This window comes from Ixodes scapularis, unplaced genomic scaffold (assembly GCF_016920785.2).
Source record: "Ixodes scapularis isolate PalLabHiFi unplaced genomic scaffold, ASM1692078v2 PGA_scaffold1__304_contigs__length_218370807, whole genome shotgun sequence".
Taxonomy (NCBI): Eukaryota; Metazoa; Arthropoda; class Arachnida; order Ixodida; family Ixodidae; genus Ixodes; species Ixodes scapularis.
In genome coordinates, this window is record NW_024609846.1 from 78,029,869 (window position 1) to 78,042,921 (window position 13,053).

Consider the following 13,053-nt stretch of genomic DNA (forward strand, 5'->3'; position numbering starts at 1 on the left):
ACAAGCTCTAGCTGCGCGTACGACGAGGTATTATCGAATGTAAAAAGCACGCGCTGGAAGCGGAGCATTATACCGGGTTTCTAACCTGACATCGACGATAGGATTCGTATCTGTGTGGATGGCTGCTGAGCACTTGCTGATGGCGAGCTTTCACAGTTCTTTTGCAACGTGCGTTCCGCTCCATCAAGATTGCTGGTCTCTCTCTCTCTCTCTCTCTCTCTATATATATATATATATATATATATATTTCAGATCTCAGCCGATGCTAAAGATATGCGTTAAACAAAGTATTTTAAACATAAGCATAAAAAAGCTGCATGAATCGTACTCTTCATCTGTTTAGCACTTTAGGAGCTAAAACGGTACCACAATGTGCCGACGCCCTTTGCAGTGTCTGAGTGAGGGAGAAAAGCGGCATATCGCTTCTGTCTAAGAAAGGGTCCGAAAGCTTTAGGAGTCGTTTTCAGCTCTCATCGAGGCACAGTCAATTTCCGTTAATACGACACCTGCTAATCGAGTTTTGTCTCATTGCGAGCGCACTTTGGGGACCCAAGTTGTGTGATTTTGGTACGGGAAGTTTTAGTGACAACTTGTTGCCACTTCTCCGCCCCTTTCCGTTTGCACAGAAGGCTTATAAATAGACACCAGCCTTTTCTTTTACTTTTTGTCTCGATACCACTTTGTCTGCATTGATTCATGACTAGTGAACTGTTCCAGTGCTGTTGCGAAACCCACTCGACTCACCTGCAGTGACTAGTTTGGAAAGAAGTACAGAAAATACGCATATACAATATTTAGTTTCAAAGGCTCAGTCAACTGACACACTCTCTGCACCTGCATATATTTTGCACACACAGTGAACTAAATTATCTCAGGCACGTGTAGAACGATATAATCTAAACGCTCGCAAATGAGGAGGAGCGAACAGTCGCATATAAATCGCAAAAATAAGGTCAAGCAGATGGCACAGGGTAGCAACCTTATTATCCCTCCTGTCACGGTCATCGCGAGCCTTATTTATAGTTTAGAAAACAGATCCAACCGACTGCGTTTAGCAACGAGATCACAAAAGGTTTTGCAATATAAATATATGCAACCAGCTGTAGTTTCGACATGATCTCATTAATTTTCGTGTATGTCTTCTATATAAAAGTTAAATGAGATCACGAACGAAATGAATGGAAATTTTACACGGTCACCAAAAGAGCTTTAAAGATTTAACAAATGAATATGCAGAAATATTTTGTCGTGTGTCGGTTTTTTTTTTCCTAAAAATTTTAAAGCTTTAAACATCGAGGCTATTATTTAGAGAATCTAAAAAGTTAATGGTACGTCGTTGTCGAACTTAAGAAAAATAACTGGCAAGATCCGACGAACACGGTTTATTCAAGGTTAGAAAGCTCTCAAAACGATAATCATGCATCTCTAATTTAAAAAGAAAATTAATACCCCATAGCGTTTTTATTTTCCACCTTTAATCATTGTTGTAGTTCCTGGTTCTAAAGGCTGGGAAGCTCACCGTTCAAAAGCAAAGGTAAACAGAGTGTCCCCAAGGGCCCCGACGCTGTTTTATATTGATTTGCTCGTTAGTTCGTAGTTCCAAATGCTGAACCAGAGCCCTGCTGGTCAGCTGTATTCATTACGGCCTTGACATGGAGGATATTTTGTCCCTCCCACCGTAGCTCGCTAGGGACGCAGTGATCTCGCGCCTTCTAGAGCCCTTTAACTCCTTCTAAGGTGGCGCCACAATCTCACCGCGTTGGCCTCTCCGCTCTGTGATCGAAATTGAGAATAGTTCAGACTGTTCTACAGGCCTTAAGACCACCTACTGGAGGAACTTACACCGAACACCTCTCCCTCTTTGTCTCGTAAAACAAAAATGCATAAACAAGCGTTTCTATATTCTAGGCCAAACCTATTTCAATCAGTGCACTGCATACATTTCATACGAGTAGGTTGGGACGCCATTTCCAAAACGGTGGGCGGAACAGTTGTTCAAGGTGATTTAGACAGTACTGGGAGGGGTGGCGTGGTCGCGGCCGCACGCGACAAGACAAAAAATTATATCGCTTCTAAGCGAGAGCAAAGACCGTAAGGAATGCCGCCGTCTAGACTGGCCGAGGCTCAATCTAAAACTCTACATGCCCCGCATTAATGGGTGGGAATACATTAAAACTAGCCAATTTCAGTTCAAATTTTAGTTTTCTTTCAGAATTAAATCGCAACATCCCTTACTACACTGAAGGTTAAAAATAGGACGGCGAAGTGCTTGCCGTGCTTCGCTGTGTTTGCTTGTTTTCGCTTTCGGCGACCCTCGCGACACACACAAATATAGGCCCGCAGCTGGTGTCTTCGGCAGCCACGTGCGGCCGTGGATGTGTTTACCCAGTCCTCTCCCCCCCCCCCCCCCCCCCCCCCCTCCGAACGGAGTTTTGTACAATAAATCTTCACAAAAATTTTCTTTTCTTTTTGTGCTTTATCGAGAAGTGATTTTTTTATTTTTTTGTATTTTAATCTGCGCTGGGATAAGCAGGCTGCGGAAGCTCAGTGAAATATCACAGTTGAGGGCAGCTTCAGAAAAGGGAGGCTCATGCATCGTGTTTCGCGATTCGGCGTTTTGATTGGCTAATACCGACATCCCATTGCCTGCCTTGGGATATTGAGATGCATGGGACAAGCCACACCCTGCTTTCCTCCTCAGCTCAAAAGCTACATGAGAAATCATGTGGTCATGACGTAGTAGGCCACCTGATGCGACGACTCCAAGCTTCTACAGAGTTTTGTTTTTCTTTTTTTCTTTTTCTTTTTTAATTACGCCACAAAATTTGTTGCTCGCAGATGATGATAAACGTCGTCACGGCACGCATTTTGGCCACGAACGCGAATCCAAATATTGGTGGACAGATTGATATTGATGACGAGCGCGTATACGTCCGAGGGACGGAGTGCTCGTGTCCACTGCTGGGGGCCGGCTGACGTGCTTAACTGCGGATGTATCACAGTAAAAAGGCGGACAGCTTTCGAAGGAAAAAAAAAGTACAAATAGTCCGCTATATCTACTAATTTGGTACCGTAAAGCAGGCTTTTGACTTTCCACCCTCTTCCTTTTGAACCACTAAACGATATGCGACGAGTAAAATCCCGATCTAAAATTGTTTATCCCGGCCGAAAATTCATTTCATGTTTCAACTGCGAGTGACTATAACACCATTTTGGGAAGAGGTTTCCTACAAGTGAGCTTTCATGTCCACTTTGCGGGTTTGCCTTATTGTTTGTGTTGGTGTGCAGACCCCTTGCGTGTCTCCAGAATTAACATTGATATATTGTATGTTTGTGCCGTACGGTTTTATTTTTGTTGGGTTGTATGTTACTTTAATTTTTTAATGCCTCCCCCGTGTTTCTTTCTCCAATTTGAATCCGTCTCTTCCCCAACTGTATACGTTTTGCCTACTATTGGCATGCTCAATAGCACGCACAGGCTTCACAGCACCCCCCGCTCACCTCGTATTCTAATGTATATACAGTTTCTCTCTGCCCCCGCCCCCCCCCCCCATTTCTTTTTGTTTAGCGGGAAGAGAAAAAGGAATGGTTTCTTATAAAGCCTCCTACCCCCCCCCCCCTCTTTTACAGTTTACCAGCTCAGGTTAACAACATAACCCGCGATGAAAACTACAATAAGAATAAATGTTGCCATGAATCAAAGTGGCACCGATTAAGACAAAACCAAAAAATATTTTGCGAAACAACGTGAGGCATTGCGAGATGTGACATGTTGTTAATAGGACATCATTTCGTCTTTTGTACAGAACGCGGGAAGACACCTTCTTCGACGACTACTTCATACCCAAGGACACTGTGGTCCTGGCCAATCTCTTGGCGGTCCACAGGGATCCCGAGCTTTGGGAACGCCCCGATGAATTTGATCCGACCAGGTTCTTGAAAAAAGACGGCACCGGACTCGTGAAGAAACCGGAACATCTAATAGCGTTTTCCGTTGGTAGGTTGAATATATCTGAGTCCTCTGTTTGTAGCATAGCTAAGGACAATCCAAACAGACCTGCTCAGCATAGTTTTCAAACTCTCGTGATAGTATTACGTGCTTCACTTGGCCAGCTCTGCCGTTTAATAGACACTAAGCTCAGTATTAAAACTTATCAAGAGCACATACGTCACTCCTCTATTCTTTGTTTTAAATATTGTGCAATTTATCTTGCGAATATTTGCCCACCAAAAGCATTTCGTTGCCTCGTACTAAACAAAGAAAAAATAAGAAAAACTGTGTTTTAGAAAACTAATACAGGAAGTTGTATTCTATGCCAATAACTGAGTCCAAATACGATAACAATATTAATATCATAAATAGTTCCTTGTCATAAATTTTCTATGAGTGCTGTTACAAAAAAGAAACACAATATAACCATTCAGAAAAGTTATTTGCAACTTCTGGTACTCTGGCCTCATTGCTCTAGCATTTCTGAAATTGATCATACCCTTTAACCTCATAAATCAATGCGGGAATTTAAAAGTAAGATCGCTATGAGGCAAAACCTAATTTTCTCTCCTAATCTGAGATTTCCGTTCAATTGTTTCGCAGGCAAAAGGATGTGCCCAGCGGAAGCTCTGACCACCGTCGAAATCTTCTTGTACCTGACCACGTTTCTGCAGAAGTTCCGCGTTTTGCCCGCTGAAGGTCAACAGCTGCCGAACCTGAGTTCCCCGGCCTTAACGGTGGCTCACCCGTCTTTACAGAGGTTGCGTTTCTTACCTCGCTAGTCTTCAGTGTACACACACACACACGTACGCGCGCGCGCGCACGTGCACGTGCACGTGCACGTGCACACGCACACGCACAAGCACGCACGCACGCACACGCACGCACACACGCACACACACACGTATACATAATACGCGCAGGCAGCAAAAGCTGCGAATAAGCTGCTTTTAATCCTCGTTCTGCTCACGTTGAAAAGTTTTAGCCTCTAAACGTACTGGAGCATTTTTCTACCTCACTGGAAATCCAAGCGTTCATTCACTTTAATCATGATGTGTAGTTTATTGAGAAATAGAATCTTCATTTGTATTTATACGACTAAGATGTCAAAGACATAATGCACGAAGTCACGCCAAGAAAGAATGCCGAGAGTTGATTGCATCGGGGTATCAGTTTATCCTAAATAAAGGAAAGCATGATGTTTGTGTTTGCATCCAGCCGTTGTTGTCATTCTGCTTTGTTCATTATCCCAGTGTGCCGGCTAAGCGGGCCTGAGTACACTGTGCAGCAATAGACGCCTCTCAAAACCCCATCAAGCAACACTGGCGGCCGCCATTTCTCGGGCACGAAGCATGTGATTAGATCTGAGTCCTCGCCGAAGGCTGACGCAGCTTTCGTGTCCAATACGCGCTCCGAGCACGTGCCCAAGCAATGCCGGACTCAGATAATAGGCGCCGCAGCTTCTACTTGGCGCGCTCATGTTGAAATATCTATTGCATGCTCGAACAAAATGAGAAACTGCACAACTAATTTTTGCCGCACTTTCGGAAATGTGCACAAGAACAATGCTCGACGCACAGGCTTTTACGCAGGAACACCAGTGGGGATAATACATGTGTACTATTATGAATACTCGCAATGTTTCGAATTAAATGCGTGCATGTATACCACCACCAAACACAAGTAGTACGTATCGACAGAAGCTGACTGTATGCATGTCCCACCAAACAGTTCGCATCAATATTCTGTGTTTTTTTTATAGAGATTAAAACTACCTGAGTCTCCTTCGTGCCTTATTCTGGTGGTAAGAGAACAGAATCATAACGAGGCCTCATTACAAATGATAGCCAGATATTTACTGCCGTTCAAGAAGGCGAATCTGAATGCGTCCGAAATCTTTTAATTTCTTGGTACACCTCTATCAAAAAAATCTGTTTTGTTTTTGTGTTTTTTCTGTCGCTCAAGAACGTTTTAATAATTGCCCCCTGCGCGCTGCCATCTTTGTTTAACTTTGTTTAATGTTGAAATGAGTTACGCTTCAGGGTAACGACACTTGGATCATTTGGATTTGGGTTTTGATTTTACGGCTTTTCCTATTTGTATCAACGGTGATGAAGACTGGATTCTGCATGGATCTAGCCAGTCTCCTCCCCTGCGACTTGCTTGGTGCTCTTAAGGCTCTTAAACGCTGGTCCTCTTGGTGCTTAATGTCGTGGTCGCAGTTATCTAAAAATTTATTCTAAATTGAACAAAAAATAAACGCTTTTCCCTTTTCCAGAAATGCTCAAATAGTACACGTCAGAACAATACGATGTCGTCTGAGCTTCATAACAGCGTGTCTAGGCACCAGAATAGTGACTCCCCAGAAGAAATTCGAGGAATGGAGTTCCGATGCTTTAGGCCTAGCTTATTTAGTGGCTCTAGTCCCCTGGGTTGTGGAACGCGTTGTGCAGAATGCCAGGTGCTGCGCATACGCCCTGAGTACAGCGACTCGGCATCTTTCGCCAGGGTGATAAGCACCGATAAGCGCCACCTCAATAGGTAATGTTCAGCAATCACCTTGCACTGTTTTGGTTCTTTGAATGTTAGCATTTATCTTTGTATTGCAAACAGGCAGGGACGGATCGAGCTACTTTCACTGGATCCAATGGCTTTAGCCGACAGTCGAGCAAGCACGTGCGGGGGATTGTCTGACGTTTAATAGTTATATATGAATGAATGACAAAAAGTCTCCTAGGTGGAGAAGATATACACGAGAGTTCATTTACTTCGACCTCATATGGAGTCAGCTCGTGCCTTCTTGGTGACTGATCAAGTGTCCAACGAATCAGCGCCCTCGCAGCTGCTTGCTCTTCGGTCTTTACTCGGGAGCAGACGTCTCAGCTGTCGGTTCCTCATAAGTTGGAGCTTCACAAAAAAAATAATAAAAAAATAAAAACCCTTCTAGGTACATCTTCTACGCTTTCCCAAAAACTAAGTCTTTGTTCGTAAAGAGCTGGTGGATTTTCGGATGCCATGCAAAAGGTAAGGCAGCCATTGTTAGAACTAAAGGTGAAGCCAGAGTTCGACTCCCAAACGCTTGACTCTGATGTCACTGCTCTTCGCAAGGAGGAGACGACTCGTTCCGATTTATAGGTTATAGTGGGGTTTAAACCTCAGGCAAAGAGCTTTTGTGCCTACCCACTATATCCTTCCAATTACAGCTCGTAGCTATGACTTGCTGTACCCTCTGTGCATGGAGCAGACCAGCTTGCTCGTCGTCTGCACTATTTTAGTGAATGCGAAGCAAAAGTATACGAAATTGATTGCCTCGCTTTAAGGGAGCTATGAACCGATTTTACTACTTTCGTTAGATACTACTAAGAATCACTCCTTCACTTTAATAACTGAATAAACTTGCGTTAGTATTTTTCTTTCTGGGAAATGGCAGTCACCAAACAAATTTCAGAATTATGATAATCCTTCATCCCTTCAACTCGGAGCCAGAACAAGCGGCCTATCCTATGCCGTCAACGTTAAGCATAGACACGCTCTGGGGTAGGCAAAGTGGAAAACGCGTGCTGAGCTCCAGGAATTGCTTGGGTACGGCTATTCTCCTCACTGTAGTGGTTGGACACAAGCCACTACGCTAGTGTCCGCCAAGGCATTGATTGTTACGAGCCGAAGTCAAGTGCTCGTGCAGTTCTCATGTCCAATCCATAAGTAGCTCTCAGTTGTCGTCAGGCGGGCAGTTTCGATCCCACAATTACGTCACCAAGCTTTGCAAAGCTTGATTACGCCTCCTTTTAGCCTCCTTTTCTCCTCCTCTTATCCTCGCAATTTTACCACGACAAAGGAGCTTCTCAAACAGTGGCGGCGGTCTGTGTGAGTATACTTGGGCAAGACAAGGACCAGTACACCTCTGCAAAATCCTGAACATTTTAACCCAACAGCGTTTCATGACCCTTTTAAGGATGTCTTGTGCACGCGCGCTCATAAAGGAATATCTGTTCAATGGTGTATTCACACTGCGGACATGTCCCCGGACAGGTTCATACGAAATCGGCGACGTCACCTGTTTTGTGGTTTAAAATCCACCATGTTCTAGGCAAAAAAAAGCATGCAAATCTCGAGAGCTGGTGAGCGGATCACAGGAACGTATCCGGGGACGAATCCGCGGACCTGTTGAATGTTGTGCATCACGTAGGCAAACGTCATAAAACAGGTCCCGGACCTGCCGTACCATGGTTATCTAGATTTTAAACTCGTTCAGTTGACGCTTTTCCCTGTTTTGGCAAGGTCCATGGCAGGTTTGCGGACTCGGCAGACTAGAAGGAACCAACTGCGCGAAACTGCTCACGCAACTACGAATGCAGAAGACGTCGTCTTCTTTTATTTTCTACGGGCCACTTTCAGCGTTTGTTCATATGGCTACTCTAGTTACACGAGCGATGTCAATTGTTATTAAACCAAGCACACTTTACTCAATTGCGATCGGCCGGAGTTTCACGGCGGCGCCAACTGTAATTCAGCCGCTAATGATCACCGACGCGAACGGAGCTTCTCTACCTCAGTTAACTGGTGGAGTTTCGCCCCAAAATTACCTACCGTAATCCTGAAATGCACAGAAGAATGTGCCAGCGCACACCTTGTAGTACATGGCAGCGGCCGCAGCATTTCGTCACGCTATAACTTCGCGGCGCTGCTTCAACGCGTTATTGTTTCCTAGGGTATCCGCATTTCAATCGAAGGCGCGCAAGGCGAGGCGCCCTATTTAGACGGCCTTAGGTGGCCTTATCTGGTCCTGACCTGCTTTCCTCACGGGCCTCGCGGGATCTCGTCAGTGAGTGGTCGAGTGACAAATTCGTCACTAGACGCGCCAGCGGCCAGCACAGTGATGTCACGAGGTTCGTTAGTTCTAGAGCCACTATATGAGCTGCGCTTAGAGTATCGGCACTCTGTTCCCCGACATTGTTGTGGGCACAGCCATTCTGGTGCCTATGCAGAGCAGACGCAACTGCCGATAGTCATGATTCAAAAGTGCGACTTCCTCAGCATTAGATTCGGTGTTAGGAAGCTCATGTAATATTGCTTTGCCCTGTCGAGAAGTGTTTAAACATTTGTTGAGGGCGGAAAAGCGTTTCCTGTGATTTCCGATATACCTTCAGATAACTGGCAACCATGATTATAAGACAGAATATGGCTATCTGTCGTTACTTTGAAGCATAGCTTATTTAGTGGCACTAGTCAGCTCGTGTTAAATTAAAAGCTAAGATAATTAAAGACGAGACCGAACTGAATTTCAGCAAGTTGCGATCATAAAAAAGACGCTAATCATAAGGCATAAAATCAGATAAATAGCAACAAAATATTTACAGCAGAAGTGGCAGTGTTCAGTTAGGTTGCTCTACGGCGGAGGTGTTCCTGCTTACACACCTGCCTTCGGCTTTTTGTTTGCTGGAGGGATAACGAAGGTTGAACGCTCACAGTGCATCGTTCTAACTTCAAACAGCAATGAGCTCCACAATGAATTATAATACATCTGTTCCTTTTTTATTTCTTGCTTTTGTGCCCTGTATATTGTAAAAGTTCATTTCCCCTGCATTCTCTCTTACCACAATTTCTTCTCAGTTTCATTTACTCCTTATCTAATTGATATGCTCTGATCGGCCCCATTTCGTTGAACGTGTTTAAATCTCAGCTTGCGGGTTCAGTTTGTCCACTTAGTGTTTAGATGTTTTCATATATAGATACTTATACACTTTCCCTGCCCACCGCCTATCCTCGATTTCAGCTAGTTTTTGTTCAGTTTACTTTGCTGATCACTTCTCTACTCTCAAAAGATGCTCAACCCATTTCCCCATGTATTTCCTTATTTGGTGCATTCCCATGTGCCCCCAGTGCCAACCTACCCACACTCCTTTGCAGTATCTCTAAACCTGCCTGGATTTCTGACCTCATACACAATACCACATTCCCATATGACAGTCTTGGCACCATTACTTCCGTCCATGCACCCGTAACGACATTATTTCTCTTAAGGCCGGTTCTCACATGCAGCGAAGCGCTCATGTAGCGCTCCTCACGTGTCGTCGGCTACTTATCCTATGCCATGAGCAACAGTTTTGACGGTGCGATACAAAGCTGGTGAACGCTGCCGTCAGCACGCGCTTAGCGCGAGGTTAGCGCTATGCTTGTAGCGCTCCGCTGCATGTGTGAACGGGCCTTTATAGTCCCAGAGTGCCCTGTGCTTCATAATATCTGAATCCCGCTTCCCCTTATTTATTACAATATCTTCATGTTCTTTTAGATGCTCTCTTCGCTCATTTCACTCTACCTTCACATATTTGTACTTTTCTACGTGTTCTATCACAGTGTCTTGCATCTCCAGAAGTTCGCCCTTCGCGTCGTTATGAACTAGTAGCCCAGACTTGTTCTAACTGAATTTTAGGCCTAAAGTGTCTCCTTCCCCGAAAAAAATTCTAATTAGCGCCCGCATTGTGTCTTGACTCTCTGCTACAAGTAGAATGTCAACTGCTTACATCAACCCTGGTAAAACTTTATTTACTTTTCCCTCCCTCCATGTAAGTCAGGTCAAATCCTAAATGGCATTGCTCTAATCTTTTTTCCCCATTTAGCTAAGGTATATTGTAAAGAACAGGGGAAGCAATGGGCAGTCCTGCCTAAGCTCTCTTTTTGTAGCTGCTGGTTTTGTGGTTTCCGCTTCCCAAGTCATAACTACACTGTTATCTGTATATATTTGTGCTAGAAACTTATTCACATTTTCATTTAGCTCATATCCTCTCAGTTGATCCCAGAGTTTTGCCTGATTCACATTGTCGTATGGTCCTTTGATGTCCGAAAATGCCAGCCATAAGAGCCTTTGAGTTGTCGTTGCACCTTTATACACTGCGTGATTATGAATAAGTTATCCTCCAGCCTTCTATCCTTTCTGAATCCATTTTGGAGCTCTCCCAGTATCTGCTTGCACTCCGCCTTTTCTTCCATTCTTCTCTTCATAATCTGCATAGCTATTCGGTAGATTACTGGTTTCCAATCATTGGGTACATCCCCTCCCATAATTATTTGGTCAATCACCTGTCTTAGCTTCAATTTGCTCATTTTGTCTTAACTTTTTATCAGTCTCATTTGTATGCCATCTGGACCTGTTGCAGTTCCAACCAGAACCTTACCTTCTGCTTTATTTCATTCCGCTCTTGTCATTTCAGCTGTTTCACTGTACTCCTCCTCTTGTTCTATGTTGTGGTTACTGTTCCCTGAGGCCTGATTTTGTTCCAGTCCCGAAAAAGCTGCTTCTATTGTACGTCTAATGTATTCTCTTGCCTCTTCCCCCTCTACCCTTGTCCCATCTTGTGTGGTTAAATTTGGTTGACATTCCTCCGTTCTTTTTCTCTGCGCTTTAGTATTTTCCCAGAACCTTTTTGCAGCATTCCTATCATGCCGATTTATCTCTATCATCCACTGCACTCCTGCCTTGCCGATTTTGGCCTGGATTAATGCTGATACCTCCCTCTTTCTTTCCTGGAAGTCCCCGATCTGGATGGTACTTCTGCTGGTGCGGCCCCCCTTTTTTTTTTTGCCCATCTGTGTTCTCTAGATGCCTCCTAGCATCGCGCTATGGCTGCCTTAACTTCTTTATTCCACCAACTTTTCGGTTTGTGTTTTAGCCTTCTTCCTCCTTGCTTAATTTGGTATTTTTCCAATTCCCGGCTCTTGGAAATGCTAACTAAATTCTCGTACGTCCATTCTTTTTCTGGTTGCTTGGATACTATAGTCACTCAAATTAGTGATATCCTTGCGATTTTGAGTGAATATGTTTGCTTTTAATGTGCCAAATGTTATCTTGATTCTCTTAAGGTCACTCCCTAACCTCTCCGTGCCATCCTGATCGATTTCCATACGCCCTAATTTGTTGTATATTTCCCGAGACATTAAACAGTAGTCAATTGTTGTGTGCGAGTTGTTTCTTTCCAACGTTATTTTTCCGTCACATTTTACCACGGCGTTAACTAATACAAGATTAGGAGCTTCGCATAACTCCTATAACCTCCTTCTTGTTGTATCTGTATGTCCATGAAAGTCTTCCAAATGCGCATTCATGTCCCCCAAGATAATTCTTTACCTGTTTGTGCCGATTTCCTTAACGTCTCCTGATATACATGCTACGTGTTCTGCGCTTTCCTCCTCTGTATCACTCCCTGGTTTTAGATACACAAAAATCCAGGATTCTGTGCAAACCCTCAATATTCCCTTTGATTCACATGTGTTCCCTGCAGCCGTTCCCGTTCCCGTTCCCGTTCATGACCCTTCTCTTTCACCCCTAAAGCCCCTCCCTTGCGTTCCCCTTTGGAGCGGTTGCATCCCATCCCTAGTTCCCGTTTCCATTCATGACCCTCCTCTTTCACCCCTAAAGCCCCTCCCTTGCGTTCCCCTTTGGAGCGGTTGCATCCCATCCAATGATAGCCCGGTGTGTATGGTGGTTATTCCATATCCCTGAGATGTGTTTCTGCTAATCTATCCATGCACTGCAAATTTTTCGCTTTCTATTTGCACCTCGATCTCCTCTCACTTTATTCTGTTCCTGCCCCCAGCATTTTTATGAACCCTGTGTTAAGCTGTTTCGTTTTCCTATCCCTGCGAAGCTTCCACGCACCCTCCCTAACCGTCTCCCCTGGATTTACTTTTCGGCCCTTATTTACGCCGGCGCCATCAGGGCTCTGGGACTCTCCAAAAAATGTAAGATGTGACGTCCAATCCTATCGCCTACCGCGCTACCAGTAGTTCCACTATAGTGGATACCCCATGTAAAATGGTCGGAGGAGGCCTCGCACACCACTCTGTTAACTTCCACTACTCCGTACTCAAATCATCGGCTCATCCCCCTTATCACCTGGTTAGCTTCCACCACCCGCTTTTCTATCTGCAAAGACTGTCCCCAGACTTCTGGGTTGGTGCACATTTGCACATGCACCGTCTCAGAGACCTCCCTCAGCTTAAGTAACCCCAACTCTATCTGCCTGCAGAGGTTCTGACTTCGTCCCTTTAACACATCATTTAGTCCT

The 13,053-nt window shown here is 44.6% G+C and overlaps 1 protein-coding gene across 1 annotated transcript in view; it reads left to right on the forward strand.

The window, feature by feature from the left end:
• The window catches only part of LOC8030859 (cytochrome P450 2C8), a 62,145-nt gene extending 57,372 nt beyond the window's left edge, over positions 1 to 4,773 (forward strand). Inside the window, exons 8-9 of the mRNA XM_042290240.1 lie at positions 3,807 to 3,997; positions 4,595 to 4,773. Of these exons, the coding sequence (XP_042146174.1) occupies positions 3,807 to 3,997; positions 4,595 to 4,773 (370 nt within the window). The remainder of the gene's footprint in view (positions 1 to 3,806; positions 3,998 to 4,594) is intronic.
• The last annotated feature ends 8,280 nt before the right edge of the window (positions 4,774 to 13,053 follow it).